This window comes from Lonchura striata, chromosome 12 (assembly GCF_046129695.1).
Source record: "Lonchura striata isolate bLonStr1 chromosome 12, bLonStr1.mat, whole genome shotgun sequence".
Classification (NCBI taxonomy): domain Eukaryota; kingdom Metazoa; phylum Chordata; class Aves; order Passeriformes; family Estrildidae; genus Lonchura; species Lonchura striata.
This window is the reverse complement of record NC_134614.1, coordinates 4,788,901-4,804,379: the sequence shown is the minus strand read 5'-3', so window position 1 is coordinate 4,804,379 and position 15,479 is coordinate 4,788,901. Positions and strand designations below refer to the sequence as shown.

General features: G+C 45.6%; 1 protein-coding gene across 3 annotated transcripts; it reads left to right on the top strand.

Moving 5' to 3' along the window:
* The first annotated feature begins 6,310 nt into the window (after positions 1-6,310).
* Positions 6,311-15,402, top strand: TSEN2 (tRNA splicing endonuclease subunit 2). Of its 3 annotated transcripts, none has more exons than XM_021530455.3 (12): positions 6,311-6,390; positions 7,089-7,278; positions 8,020-8,101; positions 8,785-8,821; positions 10,521-11,016; positions 11,114-11,191; positions 11,631-11,681; positions 12,318-12,456; positions 13,456-13,492; positions 14,120-14,231; positions 14,596-14,685; positions 15,109-15,402. In XM_021530455.3, the coding sequence occupies exons 2-12, from the start codon at positions 7,105-7,107 to the stop codon at positions 15,166-15,168; spliced, it is 1,356 nt and encodes a 451-aa protein (XP_021386130.2). In that variant the 5' UTR covers positions 6,311-6,390; positions 7,089-7,104; the 3' UTR covers positions 15,169-15,402. The 3 variants fall into 3 exon arrangements, with proteins under 3 accessions (XP_021386130.2, XP_021386131.2, XP_021386133.2); XM_021530456.3 differs by lacking the exon at positions 6,311-6,390 and adding an exon at positions 6,593-6,774; XM_021530458.3 differs by lacking the exon at positions 6,311-6,390 and having other exon boundaries at positions 7,214-7,323.
* Positions 15,403-15,479: the final 77 nt, after the last annotated feature.

The window sequence follows — 15,479 nt, the reverse complement described above, 5'->3', positions numbered from 1 at the left end:
CTGTGGGAATTATAAATCACTAGAGCCTCATTTGCATGCAGTCCTGGACGCTGCCTTAAAATGGTCTGGCACATAGCATTCCCTAAAATTCTAAAATATTAAATATTCTATTCCTTACACTTAACTAACTGAAAATGCCTGGGAAACCAGAAGAAAAACAGGAAGAAAAAAAAAGAAAAAAGAAAAAGAAAAAGAAAAAGAAAAAGAAAAAGAAAAAGAAAAAGAAAAAGAAAAAGAAAAAGAAAAAGAAAAAGAAAAAGAAAAAGAAAAAGAAAAAGAAAAAGAAAAAGAAAAAGAAAAAGAAAAAGAAAAAGAAAAAGAAAAAGAAAAAGAAAAAGAAAAAGAAAAAGAAAAAGAAAAAGAAAAAGAAAAAGAAAAAGAAAAAGAAAAAGAAAAAGAAAAAAAAGAAAAAGAAAAAAAAGAAAATTTAAAAAGGAGGAAAAAAAAAAAAAACAAACAAAAACAATCTGCTGGGTTATTCCTAGAAGGGAATCCAGTAATCTTAAATAAGGCCTTCTTTTCAGCTCCTTGGATTTCCCTTGTATCTGAGTGAAATCACTGCTCTCTGAGGTCTTATTAATGAGTGGGGTTGCAAATGACAAAAACAAGCAGTGAAAAACACCTTCAATAGATGAGCACCGAGGCCCAAAGGCTGCTCCCCACAGTTTGTTTAAAATTGGGAGCATGAAACTGTCCGTGAGCTCTGCCTTCCAACATCCATTAGAGAGCCAGGAAAAGTAGGTAAATATTGGGCATCAATATTTGAAGAGAAATGTAATGAGCAAAGCAGTTATTTGACAATTAAGCAGGTGTTTCTAAAATTCTGAGCCACTGCTTCAGAGTTCTGTGCAAAAAAGGGCCATGCAGAGAAAAGCTGGAAATCAAACAAAAAAGACTCAAGAAACCCATTAAAAATCGGGAAAGCTTTTTCTATTTGCTCCTACAAGCTAGTACAAAGCACGTAATAATTTGAAAAACGCTAGAAAAAGCCAGAGAGGCAATAATCAATATCTGAAAAGTCTGGCAGCCCTTATAGGACTGGTTTGAGTGTGTAAGATGTGCAATTTAAAGGTGGTTTTTGAGTGCTTTGTGCCTTTTTAGGTGCAGGCCCAGGTGCACCCTTGACTAATATGAAAATCTATCTCCCGTTTACATCTGGCAGTGGAGCAGAGCAAGGGCTGAGTGGAGCCCTAAATGAAAATTGCTGAAACATGGACACCTAGTGGAGACACCCAACTCTTACTGTGCTCTTTCCACATGCCAAAAAATGAACTTTTACTGCTCATCTTACTGGAACCTGGAGTCTCGTGCCCAGCCCAGTGCTGAGCCACACGAGGTGAAGGTGAGGCAGTCAGGATTTGGCCAAACAGAAGCTTTGCCTCATTGAACAGCTCACCCAGGGGACTGATGGAGCAGAAAAACTAATGAGCCATGCAGAAACAAATGGTTTTTCAGCAAAAGGTAAATAAATCTGGCATTGGAGCTCCAGGGCTGGGTGAAAATCGGGGGTTTAAGTGCCCTTAATTCCACCGGAACAGCCAGCTCAGAGTTTTTGCATTTGTTTCCAGGGGGAGAAGGGGAGCACTGGCTTTGGGGAGACTGGATGCAGAGAAAATGAATGTTCACATCATTTTCAATTAATGTTCACATCATTAACTAAAGCATCTGGAACAAAAATTGAGGGCAGGGAGTGACTGGGATGCCCTCAGAGAGCCGGGACGGGACAGGATGGGATGGGATGGGATGGGACGGGATGGGACGGGACGGGATGGGATGGGATGGGATGGGATGGGATGGGACGGGACGGGACGGGACGGGATGGGATGGGATGGGATGGGATGGGATGGGACGGGACGGGACAGGACGGGACGGGATGGGATGGGATGGGATGGGATGGGACGGGACGGGACGGGACGGGATGGGATGGGATGGGATGGGATGGGATGGGACGGGACGGGACAGGACGGGACGGGATGGGATGGGATGGGATGGGATGGGATGGGATGGGATGGGATGGGATGGGATGGGATGGGATGGATACTGCAAGAATTCCACATCCAAGTGTCTTTAGTCTCCAAGAACACACAATCACTGTCCATGTCTGAAGTAAATACACCTATGCCATACTCATCCCTAAAATTCTCTTTTCTCATGCTGTTCCCTTCACTGCCATCCACCTCAGGATTGCTGCTATTATGGGATTCCTCAGTGGGTTGATGCTTGACCAATATTTGACTTCTCTTTTTTTGTCTCCTGTGAAAACCATCAGAAACTAAGCAGAAACTAACCTTGATTTATTTCTTTAATAAACAAAATTAAGATACTTCATGTTAATAAAAATGAAAAGTATTCCCTAGTTGGTTTTTTTTTAAGTTTCCAAAAACAGTCCCATATCTCTGTCAAAGTTAATGTAACCAGAATTTCCATGGGAATTTCTGTCAGTCTAGGGAAACTGGAACTGGCTAATGTAAATAACTACAGCCCATCCTCCCACTGCTGTCCACATCACCTTGTGAGAAAGAAAATTCAGAAAGGAGAGTATTATCATGGGGGTCTTGTGGGTTACAACTCGGATGGGATAACAAAATTTTACAGGAATGTTCTGTCAAAGCCAGACAGAAATTATTACAATGACAAATTATGACTTGAATTTCATGTGACTCCTTTTTCCTTTTTGGCACAGATTCCAAAATTACCTAAAGACACTGTAAGAACAGATCATTCTTTTATGATTTTACGAGTAGCCTTCTACATGGGCAAATAGTTTTACAGGCTGATATTTCTGTTTCTTTTAATAAGCCTAAGCTTGTAAAATATGTAACCAAGGAGTATCTGGCCTGTATGTTTTGGCTGAGGTAGGACTGAGAGTTAACTCCCAACTGCCTCTAAAATCCCCAAACACTCAAAAAACCACCCTGGATAACAAAACCCCCCTGTACCTTCCTGCACATGGCAACTCCATTTTATTGAGGTAGAAACTTCATAGCACAGCAACTCGTTAATATTAGCTGTTAAATATTAGTTCATATAATATAAAATGAGCTCCTATTTTATAAAGGGAATATTTATTCTAAATTATTCCAGATGGGCTTCACAATGAAACAGTGCTTGTGGAAGGACACAAACCACAGGCAGGCTGAGAGCACAGAGCTGCAAATGTTGTAGAGATTTTAGAGGAAATCACCACGTGTGTGGTCACAGGAGGAGCTCAATGAGCCAGGCAGGGAGATCGTGTCCTGCCGCTGGAACTGGCTTTCAGCTCTATTCCTCCACCAGGGCCTGAGAAATCCTGTGCCAGCAGAGCAGGAGCATCTGAGCAGGAGCTCAGAGGGGCTCCTGTGGATGCACTGGATCTGATATGGATGCCATATGACATCCATATTTATATCATATAGCCCAGAATTTCTGGGGCTGGCAGTGCCAACAGTGGGGCATTGAGAGTCAGGCAGCAAAAGCAAGTGTGGCAGGGCAGAGGGGTTGCAGCCACAGTGATTTAGAGAAGAGTCCTTGCCAGGAAGCTGACACTGCCTTGGACCTTAATTTAATAATGCAAGGAACCAGCTGAGTATCAAGAAATAGAAAGCGACTGAAAGCTGCGCGTTAGAGCCCGATTTAGCCAGAGGAGCGCGGAATTCCCTGTCCGTGCAGCCGCTCCCGGCGCAGGAGCGGAGCCCGGCGGGGCACAGCCGGGACGGCTCAGTGGGAGCGCTCCGGGAGGGAAAATCTGCCCTGAAAACTCCCAGCAAAAGCATCTCCGGGGCTTTTAGCACAGCCCTGTGTCCCGAGGCAGGATTAGCTTTATTTGTACTGCTCCTGAATGATGTTTGTTTAACCTGCTCTGGGAGGTCCTGGTGATGGACACGGTGCAATCCTCAGTGCTGTTCTCACTCACAGGTACAACATTATTTTGCTCCTCCTGTATTCCAGTGGTCCTGCAGGACAATGCAGGTCTGTTCTGTGCATTTTATCATTTCCAGACTGGGTGATTTCACCCTTGTCCCTCTCCCCGTGGCTCCTGACAGCAGTGTGGCATTTGTGACTCCCTGGGATGCACCGTGACCTCGAGGGCCGCAGGTCAGAGCCTGTCCCTGGGGTGCTGCCTGCTCATCTGCTGCCTCATCATAAACAGGGAGCCTGCAGACATTTGTGAGAGTGTCTGGGCAATTATTGATAGAAGAAATTGATAGATAAAAGAAACGTGGTGTGACTCATCCGAAGCTTGTCCTTCAGACAGCAAGTTCTGGCTGCAGCATGATCTGAGCTTATCAGGAATGGGAGCAGATAATAGGTTGAAGAAACAGGAGTGTGACTGAGTTAATTGAGGGTCTGGCTGAGGGTTCCCTCCAAGGCTGCATGCTGATAATGAAATGTGAGAGGCCTGTAGCTCCTCGTGTTTTGTCTGCTTCTCCCTGCAGGGAGCATCTCATAGTAAATGTGTCTGCACAGAGAGAAAATCCAGATATAGCTAGCAGAGATAAACCCTGCTTTCATTCAACTGAGACTTGATTTGACCAGTTGAGAAGGAATTTTGAATCAGAGTGACATCTTTGATGCTGGGTCACTTTCATTTTGTTGCCTGGGATATTTTAATTTATTTATTTTAATGGCAGAGAATGAACCTGAAGTTACCAGAGCATCTCTGTACTTTGGTGACAGGAAAGCATCAGGACCCTCTCAGGTTTGGCTTCAACATTTTTTATGCGAATCAACATCAAAACAAATTAAAAGTCCTAAGCTGGTGTATCAAGTGAACCTCTGTAGGCAATAACTGTAAGGACACAAACTGAGTATTCTCATGTTTTGTGCAATAATTCCTGTCTGGCCTTGTAATCACTATTGCCTGCCCTTTGGCTCACCATAAAAAAAACCAGAAATGGGAGATAAAATACCTCCTAAGGATGTATTATTACAGCTTTTCATCAGGGAATTCCCTGATCTCTGTTGGGAACCAGAATTCTCTGCTGAGAGTCCGTGTCCCTGGAGCCAAATTGTCTCGATCCTCCTTGTGTGACAGTGGCACCCCCCAGGGTAACCTCAAAACAGGAGCGGGTGTGTCGTGGGTGAGGGTGCGACCCTGGGTTTGATAAGCAGGGCTCAAGCTGTAGAGAAAGAGATGCCGGGGCCCAAGTAGTGGAAATGCTTTGTATTTTTATACAGGTGCATTTATTTTATAGTTGCACAAGCCCGTCCTGCCGAGCTGGCTCTGAGCTGCGGGATCAGCCTCACCCGGCGGGACAGCGGTGCCTTGTCCCGGGTGGCCACCGAGCCACGGGGTTCGTTCTGAAGCCAAATGTCCGAACATTGTCCCTGCGGCCTCACACCGCCAATAAATCATCTCCCGTGTTCCTCCTGCCCCTGCTCCATCGCTCGCTCCAAAAGCTTGGTCACGCTAACGCCGCCGGTGCCGCGGCGGGGCCGGAGCACCCTCCCTGTCCCTCCCTGCCGGGAGAACCCTCCCTGTCCCTCCCTGCCGGAGCATCCCTCCCTGTCCCTCCCTGCCGGGAGAACCCTCCCTGTCCCTCCCTGCCGGAGCATCCCTCCCTGTCCCTCCCTGCCGGGAGCATCCCTCCCTGTCCCTCCCTGCCGGGAGCATCCCTCCCTGTCCCTCCCTGCCGGGAGAACCCTCCCTGTCCCTCCCTGCCGGGAGCATCCCTCCCTGTCCCTCCCTGCCGGGAGAACCCTCCCCTGTCCCTCCCTGCCGGGAGCACCCTCCCTGTCCCTCCCTGCCGGGAGAACCCTCCCCTGTCCCTCCCTGCCGGAGCATCCCTCCCTGTCCCTCCCTGCCGGAGCATCCCTCCCTGTCCCTCCCTGCCGGGAGCATCCCTCCCTGTCCCTCCCTGCCGGAGCATCCCTCCCTGTCCCTCCCTGCCGGGAGCATCCCTCGCTCGAGACCGGCAGCCGGGACACCCGCCCACCTCTGCCAGGCCGGGACACCCGAGCGAGACCGGGCCCGCAGGACGGGATGGAGCGGGACCGAAACCTCCCCTGGAGCAGGGACGGCGCGGGACCGGGGTGAAGCAGGACCAGAACCCCCCGAAGAGACCGGGTCCCCCTCTGGGCTAGGACGAGGCGGGACCGCACCCCCAGGCGAGAATGGAGTGGGACCGGTGATGGAGCGGGAAGGGGGTTAGACCGGGAATGGGGATGGAGCGGGACCGGGGACGGAGCGGAGCCGAGAGTGGAGCGGGGCCGGGGATGGAGCGGGGCGGGACCAGACATGGAGCAGGACCGGGAACGGAGAAGGGCTGGGGCCGGGGGCAGGGCCGGGAGAGGGGCGGGGCCAGGAACGGGGCTGGAACGGGACCGGGGGCGGGGCGGGGCGGGGCCGTTCCCGTGGGTCAGTGCGCAGGCGCGGCGGCGGTGACGGGGACAGTGACTGTGGGGCTGACGGTGCGTGGCGCGTGCGGGCGGCGGGAACGGCTCGGCTCGGCTCGGCTCGGCTCGGCTCGGCTCGGCTCGGCTCGGCCCGGCTCGGCTCGGCTCGGCTCGGCTCGGCTCGGCTCGGCTCGGCCCGGCTCGGCTCGGCTCGGCTCGGCTCGGCTCGGCTCGGCTCGGCCCGGCCCGGCTCGGCTCGGCTCGGCCTGCCCGAACCCACCGGGACACCCCGGGGCCGGGTGCAGGTCTTGCAGCAGGGCCCGGGGCAGCCGTGAGGGGATCCCTGAAGGGGTCGCTGCCCGCCGTCCCTCGGCACGGCGGATCGGGTTTAGGCTCCTGCAGGCTGACCCGGGGCCCGCCGCAGCCCAGCTCCTCGGAACGGTTCATATTTAGGCATTTGTACGGTTTCTGCTTTTGTGCTCGTTCCTTTATTCCTGAATGCATTTTACTCCTTTATTGCTGGAGTTTCCTGCACAAGCTCTGGGCTGAGGGGCATTCCTGTCTGCTGTGCAGGGGATGCCCCAGAGGCAGATCTGAGATCTGCAGCACATCCCTGCCCGTGTTTATTTAGTGTAAGAGCTGCAGAATTAAACCTGTGTTACCCTGAAGCATCCACGGAGAATTTGCTGCTGTAGGAGGGGTCTTGCTGAAATACAAAAAAAATGATTGAACCTTCATTTCTGAATGTTAAATCTTTTCTTTCCACTTTTTAGGAGGACAAAGTAAGACATGGCAGAAGCAGTTTTTCACCCCCCAAGAAGGAAAAGAAGAGTTTTTGAGTCCTACGAGGCTCCTTTTCCTGTTGATGTAGGGGGAAAGGATTTCAGACTCTGCCAAGCTGAGATCATTAACAACAATGTGATTGTCAGGAACCCTGAGGATATTGAACAGCTCTACAACAAGGTGCTGCATCCTGTTTGCACAATATTTGTAGTGTTTTAAATGCAGGTAAAACAATACTGGTTCAAATCTGCTGCCTTTTTATTTCCTGCCCCTTCAGACTCCTGTGATTCTCCATATTCCCCTTCTCTCCTGAAATCAGTACAAAAAAATATTCTGTATCAAGCGTGAAAAGTCTTTCTCATCCAAGCAAATAAATTTTGGAATGAAGTGACATTGTGAGCTGAGAAACAGCTGCAAAGCCTTCATGTTTATGTCTCCTTTCAATATGTTTTGCAGCTTTTCAAAGCATTTTCTTATGTTTAGAGCTCAGAGGGTTGAAATATTAATGTTTTATAAGTGTTTATATAATAATTATTTTAACTTCAGAGTGCTTTATTCCTGTGTAAAAAAGCTGTGTTCAGTTTTTTGTGTCTGAGTACCATTTCCGCAGCATTGTATAGCAGTGGTATCTCTTTGGTTTCAGGTGTTGTTTTCAAACATTTGCTGGGAGGTTTTGCCTGACAAATATTTAGAATTCAGGGAGAAGACCCAACACTCTCCAAGATAAATGGGATTTAAACACTTGGTTAAATCAGATGCTTAATACTGAACCAGCAGCTAAACAAGCTTTAGGCAGGACTGAAATGCTGCAGGAGTTCAGCTGTTTGTTCCAGCTGGTCTCACCATTCCACATTTTATTAGTGGGAAAGAAGTTAATTTTTGTACCATGAGATAATTTGGGGCTTTTGCTGTCCTTTGCAGGGCTATTTTGGAAAAGGGATCCTTTCCAGGAGCCGGCCAGTGTTCAGCATTTCAGACCCTCTGCTGGCGGCCAAGTGGAGAGGTAAATGGGGGCTGTTTCACCTCAGCACTGCTCTGGTAGCTCCTGTCACCTTTCCTCACCCACTGAAGGCATATTTTTATAAATTACATGCAGAAGAATAATCTGCTGGATTGGATCGGGTGAAGGATATCTGTCTCTCCCCATCTCTCGTGCCTAGGAAAAATCCAAGAGTTGAAATCCATGTCAATAATTTCCCAAACCTTCACTAAGTTGTTGCTTGGGAAGACTGAAGCAAAGGGATCACCCTGGGGATTTTTTCCTCCTTCTTTTCCTTGGGTTTAATCTGCAGATTTTGGTGTCCCCGAAATGATGAGGGAAGGATTGGTGAAGTTTTCAGTCTGCTTGGAGCCAGTCACACCCAGTCTGCTCTTGGCTGTTTATGTAAAAACTCATTTTTTACTCACCTCTCCCATGACAGTGAAGTCCCAGTGGCCATCATGGGATATTATCCTGTCCCTCCATAATTGTCTGGAGAGAAAAAGTGTATTTACTTCTTTTCTGTGCAGGTGGTTACATTTGTACCTTTCCTGGTTCTTCTGTGTCCTTGCTTGAAAAGTGGGACCAAAATGGCTTTGAGGACTGAAAATGGGGACAATTCCTAGGCTGCAGATCACCCCAGTGACCAAAATCACTCAAAACCATCTTTCTATTGATGAAACAATGTATGATTTTTCTTTACACAGGTGTTAACACAAACATGCCCATAATTACATTTCAAAAGTAAGTGAATCTGCTTTTTTCTTGGTGTTTTTAGGAAACGGATTGTTCTGGTTTATATTTCTCATACTGGGTTTCAGGTTGCTGGCTGTATGAATTGACACAGTGACTTGCTTCTGTTTATTTTCTCATTATTTCATTTATAAATCACTTTAGAAGTAGAAATAGAGTAGGGGGGGATACTCGGGGTGGTTTTTCATATAAGCTTGTAGGTGTTGATTGCTGAATAGAAGCCAAGGCTGAATGCATGCATAGAATGGGTAATTAATTAGTAACAATTATAGGCATAATAAGCATTCTTCAGGTGAGGAGCAGGAAAAGAAGTTTCTGGGGCAGGCTATTTAAAATATCTCTTCCATTTCCATATTGGGATTTTATAGTATAGCTGAAGCAGCTTTTGAAATTTTACAATACTTTGATATTTTACCATTTTTAAGTCAGTTAACATTGGTAGTTTGTATACTTAGCAAAACAGTGTTGGACCACATTTTTTTTTTCTGCTTAAATAGTGTATAAACTATTAAGTGTGTGTAGGTGAGTTACTCAGTTGGTTTTAATCTTATGATAACTAAAAAAAAAATTCACTTAAATTTGAAAATTATGCTCTCAATTGCAATATGCAGCTCTCAGTTTTAGGTAAGAAAAACAGTAGCCATAATATTACTAATGCTACTCCAGTTACTGCTGCTTGCAGATGCTGAGCATCAATAAAAGTGTGATTTTATTGGTGCACAAAATGCTTTGCCTCAGTAGAGACCTGCAAGTGCAAATTGAATGGTAATTAAATAATAGGACAGAGAGGAATATCTTTTATATAACAAAGAGCACAGCCCTGAATCATCCAGCTTTATCAGGAGCCTGCAGGGGGACTTGTATTTGTGTTGACACATGGAATTTGCATTTAATGTCTTTGTTACCTGGGCTGAAATTGCTGCCTGAGGATTTTGTTCAGGGAAATAAAAAATGCTGTACAAGATTTTCACCTTCACAGAATGAAGAGTCATGTTGCAACTGACTTAATGTTATTTTAATAACATTAAATGTTATTAATATTTTTAATAATTAATTAATGTTCTTTTTCAAGACAAGGAACTGAAAAGGCACTAAATCTCTGTCATGATTGAAAAATATTAGAAATAGAAGCTGAAAGTTGTAAATGTCTCAGTGATGGGATTATTGTCATTCCTCAGGAACGTAACTGAGGGGTTTGGTTCAAAAAGGTGGTTTCTGCAGAATTTTCCACTGGAGTTTCTGCTGTGCCATTGCTGTTTCTAAGGCAGTTAAAGCAGAGTTTTGCAGGTCCTGCTCTCAGTCCTTGGCTGTGTAAAAGCTGAGGTGGGAGGGCTCTTGTTGCATGTTTTAATCCTGCAGTTCCAATTCCAAATCTGGGAGGAATTCAGGCTTAAGGCTTTCATGGGAGAAGGAACTTTCTGCCTGGTGAAGCTGCTGCTCCTTGAGCCTGCCCAGCAGCTTGGCAGGGCTCAGCAATGCTGTTTGCTGCCAGGGAAATTGAAAAGGCCAAACAAGGCACAGGAAGCAGCAGAATCCTGATATTCCTGAAGCTCCCTAAAACACTGGAGCCCCACTGAATCAATCACGAGTGCTAGCAGCTGCTGGGGGTGTTTGTGCTGAACCTTCTGGGGTTTAAAGTGTTAATTAAAGGATGTAGACCCTGGAGTTCCTCATTTCTTGTGTTCCCCAGGTACCAGCGCCGTGTGCAGTGGGCCCAAAGTGTCCTGCAGGAGCAGGGCCTCGACAGCTGCTCTGTCACCAAAATCCTGGAGAGTTACACCAAACCCCTGGGGCTGCCCTTCTGCAGAGGGGCTGGGGCTGAACACAGCTGCAGCAGAGGGGGCCCAGGCCCGGGAAATGCAGAACTGTGCAGAAGATCTGCTGGCAGGGAGGGAGCCCAAAGTCCTGAGGGGCACAGCCAGCACCCCGAGGAGGGAGGAGATGCAGCCCTGGATCCTGGGAGTGGCTCCAGGGACCAGGAACAGGGGGATTCCAGGGAAATGGCTGAAGGGTCCTGCCACAGGGACCCTCCTGTGCTCTGTGGCTGCGAGGGGAAGCAGAGCCCTGAGCAGAGGGCTTGGGAGGGGATGGACTCCAGGGAATGTGCTCCAGAATATGTGCTGGTGGAAGAGGAGGAAGAAGGCAGCTCCTGTCCTGAAGATGGCTCCACTCATGCACAAGAGAACGTAAGAAAAAAAAATCTAATATTTTAGAAAAAGCTACTTTCAGAAATCAGTATTTTTTCTAGTTCAACATTTTAATAATAGTATTTTTTTCTTGTAGCTTGTGAAGAAGGAAGTATTAGTATGCAGAAAAAACCCATTTAGGATTTTTGAGTACTTACAACTCAGCTTGGAAGAGGTATGTGTCAAGCACAGTGCAAGTTAGTTTGCTTTTAATCTGGAAAAGTAAACCTTGATCTATGATACACTGTCATTTAAAATATGTTTCTAAAATACAGGGTCCTGTGTCTCCTAAGTACCTGGACTGTCTTAGTCATTAAACTTAGCTTTAATATGCTGTGACAATTACACAAGATGGTTAAAAAATAGGGTCCAATTCTGACACAAAGACCAGTGACAGGACTTAAATATAGAAATACCAGGAATACAATATTTCTATGAATCCTCTCTCAATTCTGCTGCTTCTAATTATATTTGTGTGTCAGTTTTAGCACCATGCCTTCAGCAGGGATGATGTAGAAAATTAAGTAATGAAGCCTTTGTTCTTGCAAGGCTTTACATATAAACTACAGGAGGAATGCAGCTATCAGTTAAACTGACTCTGTTTGTTTTTTCAGGCTTTTTTCTTGGTGTATGCTCTGGGATGTTTAAGTATTTATTATGGAGAGGTAAGAGACTGGATTAATTTTGGATTACTGGAGATGCTTTTTCTCTGGATATGGTTTGGTCTGAATCTTGACCTGTATGGCAGTGATTTGTGCTGTTAATTCTGGAGAAGGAAATACCAAACACAGGAATTGGGAAGATTTTCTTACAAGCAATGGTATTTCTGTTTAGGAAGTACAGGTCTGAAAGCTTTAGGTTTACCAAGACAGATACAATTAAGCATTGTCTGTCTGCAGAGAAAGGATTTTTGTTGTAACTTAGGCAGGAAGTATAGGAGCAATAATATGGTAAATAATATAAGAAATAATATGGTAAGTAATCACACCTGAGATGGCAAACTTCCTTGGAGTTTTAAACATTAATTCTACCAAGCTATTATTGATGTTATGTCATAATTTTTCAAACCTGTGCTTTTAGCTGAAGATAAATCAGCCTTTCCTTTAACAGGGGTGTTACAGGAACTGCCTAAAAGACCCACTAAGTGGAGCAGCAGGTTCCTGCTGTGAATTCAGGGATTTTACTGTCTGCACATCCTGCTCTGTGCAGCAGCCTATGGTGTTTATTTGGTATTTGTGGTGCTGTGCAGCAGAGGATGGCTGGTTTATCTCAGTGCAGTGACCTTGCTGTGGGGTTTGCAGGAGCCCCTGAGCATCGTGAAGCTGTGGGAAGTGTTCAGTGAGGTGAAGCCTGATTTCAAAACCACCTACATGGCCTACCACTACTTCAGGGGCAAGGGCTGGGTGCCCAAGGTGGGGCTGAAGTATGGCACGGATCTCTGTGAGTACCTGCCCAAAAATGGGATAATTTCCTGCTCACCCCTCCTCCAGGCAAGGCAGAACTGCAGATAGGAATTCAGTGAGGAGCTGCAGGACTGGAGCAGCCTTTGCTGCTTTCAGTTGGCACAGGACATTTGGGGTTAGCAGAGAAGTTGGGATGTGAGTGGAAAGGAACATCCCATAGCCAGGAGGTGAAGAGACAGCTCGGAAGGTCTGGTTTGCTTCATGAGGTTCATAATTCCTACAGGATTCCACTGAAATTCCCTTCCCAGCTTTCTCTGTCCTCTACTAAACACACCTCCAAATTAATGGGTTTGAATCCAGATCCCAATCCACATTAAAGTTCATGCACCTCATTCATCCCATTTAAGAAAAGCCAGACATCTGCTGAACCCACTGCTAGGATTGTTTCTTTGTGTGGGCTTTTTGGGGGAGCTAGAGAATGGATTTGGCCTTTGTATTATTGGTTGGGGTTTTAATATTATGGAAGTAATTAGTGGTGTCCTTGCTAAAGAAATCCAGAAGTCCATTTAGCTTGTTTCAACATGAGCAGTGCAGTAATGCCTGTTATTACAGGAGACCATGCATTAAAGTCAGGTGTTTTGGATGTGTGCAACCCAGCAGGTGTTTTAATGCTGCTGAAGTGGTTGGTGACACGGTTTGGGGATGTGTTGAGCAAGTCCTTTGGGTCAGTGTGTAGCTCTGGCTGAATTCATCATCCCTGCCAAAAAATTCCATCCTCAACTCGTTCCTACAACAATTGCTAATTCCTCTGGTTCCTCTGCCTTACCTTTGACTTGCCACTGCCCTGCCCTGAGTCACTCTGCTGCTCTTCCCTCTCTCCACTTGCTGGGACAACCTAATTCTGAGCAGAATTGAGAAGAGTTGAAGTTTTGTCTCATGTAATTAAAATTTACAGAACATTTGCCAATGTTGATGGGCTTTGGTATTAAACCCATTGAAACTCTGACCTGACTGAGGTGTTTCTCTTTCATTTCAGTGCTGTATCGAAAAGGGCCCCCGTTCTACCATGCCAGGTTTGACACTCCTGTTTCTGGCTCATTTCTTTAAGTTAAATTTCACTCACACCGATTTAGCATCTTCACTGGTTCAGCACGTATTCATCACTCAAAATACATTGTGTTCACACCAAGAATGTCAAAATCCTTTTAGCAGAGAAGCTACATGACGCCATTTCTTTGTATATAAATAACAGGCATTAAAAATCACAAGCTGCACTAGATTTAGCACACATATGATGATGGACTCTGTAAAATAATTGGATTTTTTATTACTGACTTAAAAAACAATGTGTTCTGCATTATTTATGTAATTTGGAAGAACTCTTAAGGGATGATAATTGTCTTCATTTGTTGGCTAGTCAGGTTGAACTCCTAGATGATAAATTGCTTATAAATGTCAGCTTGGCATTAACAAACATCATACTACAAACATCAGAAGGGTGGGGAGGGAAGGCACCATTGGGCACATCCACAACTTCAGTATTTCTCCTCTTTTCCTTAAAGAAAAAGACTCAGTCTCACAGCTTGCAACCTGCAAGCTGGCAGATTTTTAATGCCAGTTTTTAGCCCTTAGTTCTTGAGCTATCTTCAGAAAATGCCAGTTTCCTTTCTGTGACTTGTCCTGCCTGCTGTGTTTTCCAGTTACTCTGTCATTGCTGAGTTGGTGGATGATAATTTTGAAGGTTCCCTTCGCAGACCCCTCAGCTGGATGTCCCTGTCTGGGCTGAACAGAACAACTGCAAATGCTTCTAAGGTAGAAGTTCTGGGGTAAAACCAGCTTTGGGATGATAAAGTCTGACTCCAAAGGGCAGGGACTTGGAGTGAGACTGGGAAGAGAGAAGTTTCTTTTGTCAATATCCAGGTCAATCCTGGAAGAATTATTGTTAAATAATAATTGTGGAAGTTCTGCCACTTGTAGGAATGTTGAAGTTGTGTGAGAAACAGCAAGACCCAAGGGACCTTTGTTTCCTGATAGCCACTTTTGTTTTTAAAGCTCTTTCCATTTCCCAGGATTTTGTTTTGAGCAGTGAGACTGAAATTTCCCTGAGATTTTCTGTGTGAGCTTCACAGTGCTTCCATAATGCACTGAAATTCCTGTGTTTCCTGGCTGCCCACAGGAGCTCATGCTGTGCTACTTGATCAGACCTTCTGACATGACTGCAGAGGAGATGTCAACCCCAGAGTGCATGAAGAGAATCAAGGTTCAGGTGAGTGGTTCCTGCTTTTTTACAGCTCCTTGGGGGAACTGTGCCACCTTCTTCAGCTTGGTTTGGGTTTTGCACATGTGGCTGCATTAAAATTAAATTCCTTCATGCCCCAAGTCATACAAAGTGCAGTGCAGGATCTCTATAAACTTAACATCTCCTGTCTGAATGGGAGTGTTGCTGACACCGTGCATGTAAGCATTTAGGGATTCCTGAAAAACCTGTGGAGATGGCAGCTAAGGTAAGGTTAGAAATAAAAGGGGAAAAGTTTGTGAGTTCAGCTCTCTTCAGGAGCAGAGTCATCTACTAAAATATCTCAGTGGCCACATAATACACATCAGTTTTACAGACCTAGTCCCCATCCCTCACTGATTTTCTGTAGCTTTTGGGTTTTTTTTCCTTAATAATTGCTGGGTTTTATTTCAGGAGCTGATTGTGTCTCGTTGGGTTTCCTCCCGTGAGCGCAGTGAGCAGGATGAATTTTAACTGACTGCACAAGAAAACCTCAATTTTAAAAACTACTTTTTGTTGTTTTTTACCTGATCTCGTGATGAACTGTTGGCCCAGAACATTTTCTACCAACATACTCACTTGGTGTGTATAAATGCTGTTTAAAATGAGATGTATCATGTTTACAGGAGAAGATGTTTTACTGAAGAATGTAAGTGAACAGATGAAAAGCTGTGTCCCAACTCAAAATATAAAAGATAAAAAAGTGCATATTTGAGTGGTGGCTACACTGCTGTCATTAGGAACATTATTTCTGATATTATGGCAGCACAAACCTGACTTCACAG

Coding starts and splice junctions, on each gene's coding strand:
- TSEN2 (XM_021530455.3), top strand. CDS start 7,105: ATGGCAGAAGCAGTTTTTCACCCCCCAAGAAGGAAAAGAAGAGTTTTT. Junction 7,279..8,019: donor TTGAACAGCTCTACAACAAG/GTGCTGCATCCT, acceptor TGTCCTTTGCAG/GGCTATTTTGGAAAAGGGAT. Junction 11,682..12,317: donor TAAGTATTTATTATGGAGAG/GTAAGAGACTGG, acceptor TGGGGTTTGCAG/GAGCCCCTGAGCATCGTGAA.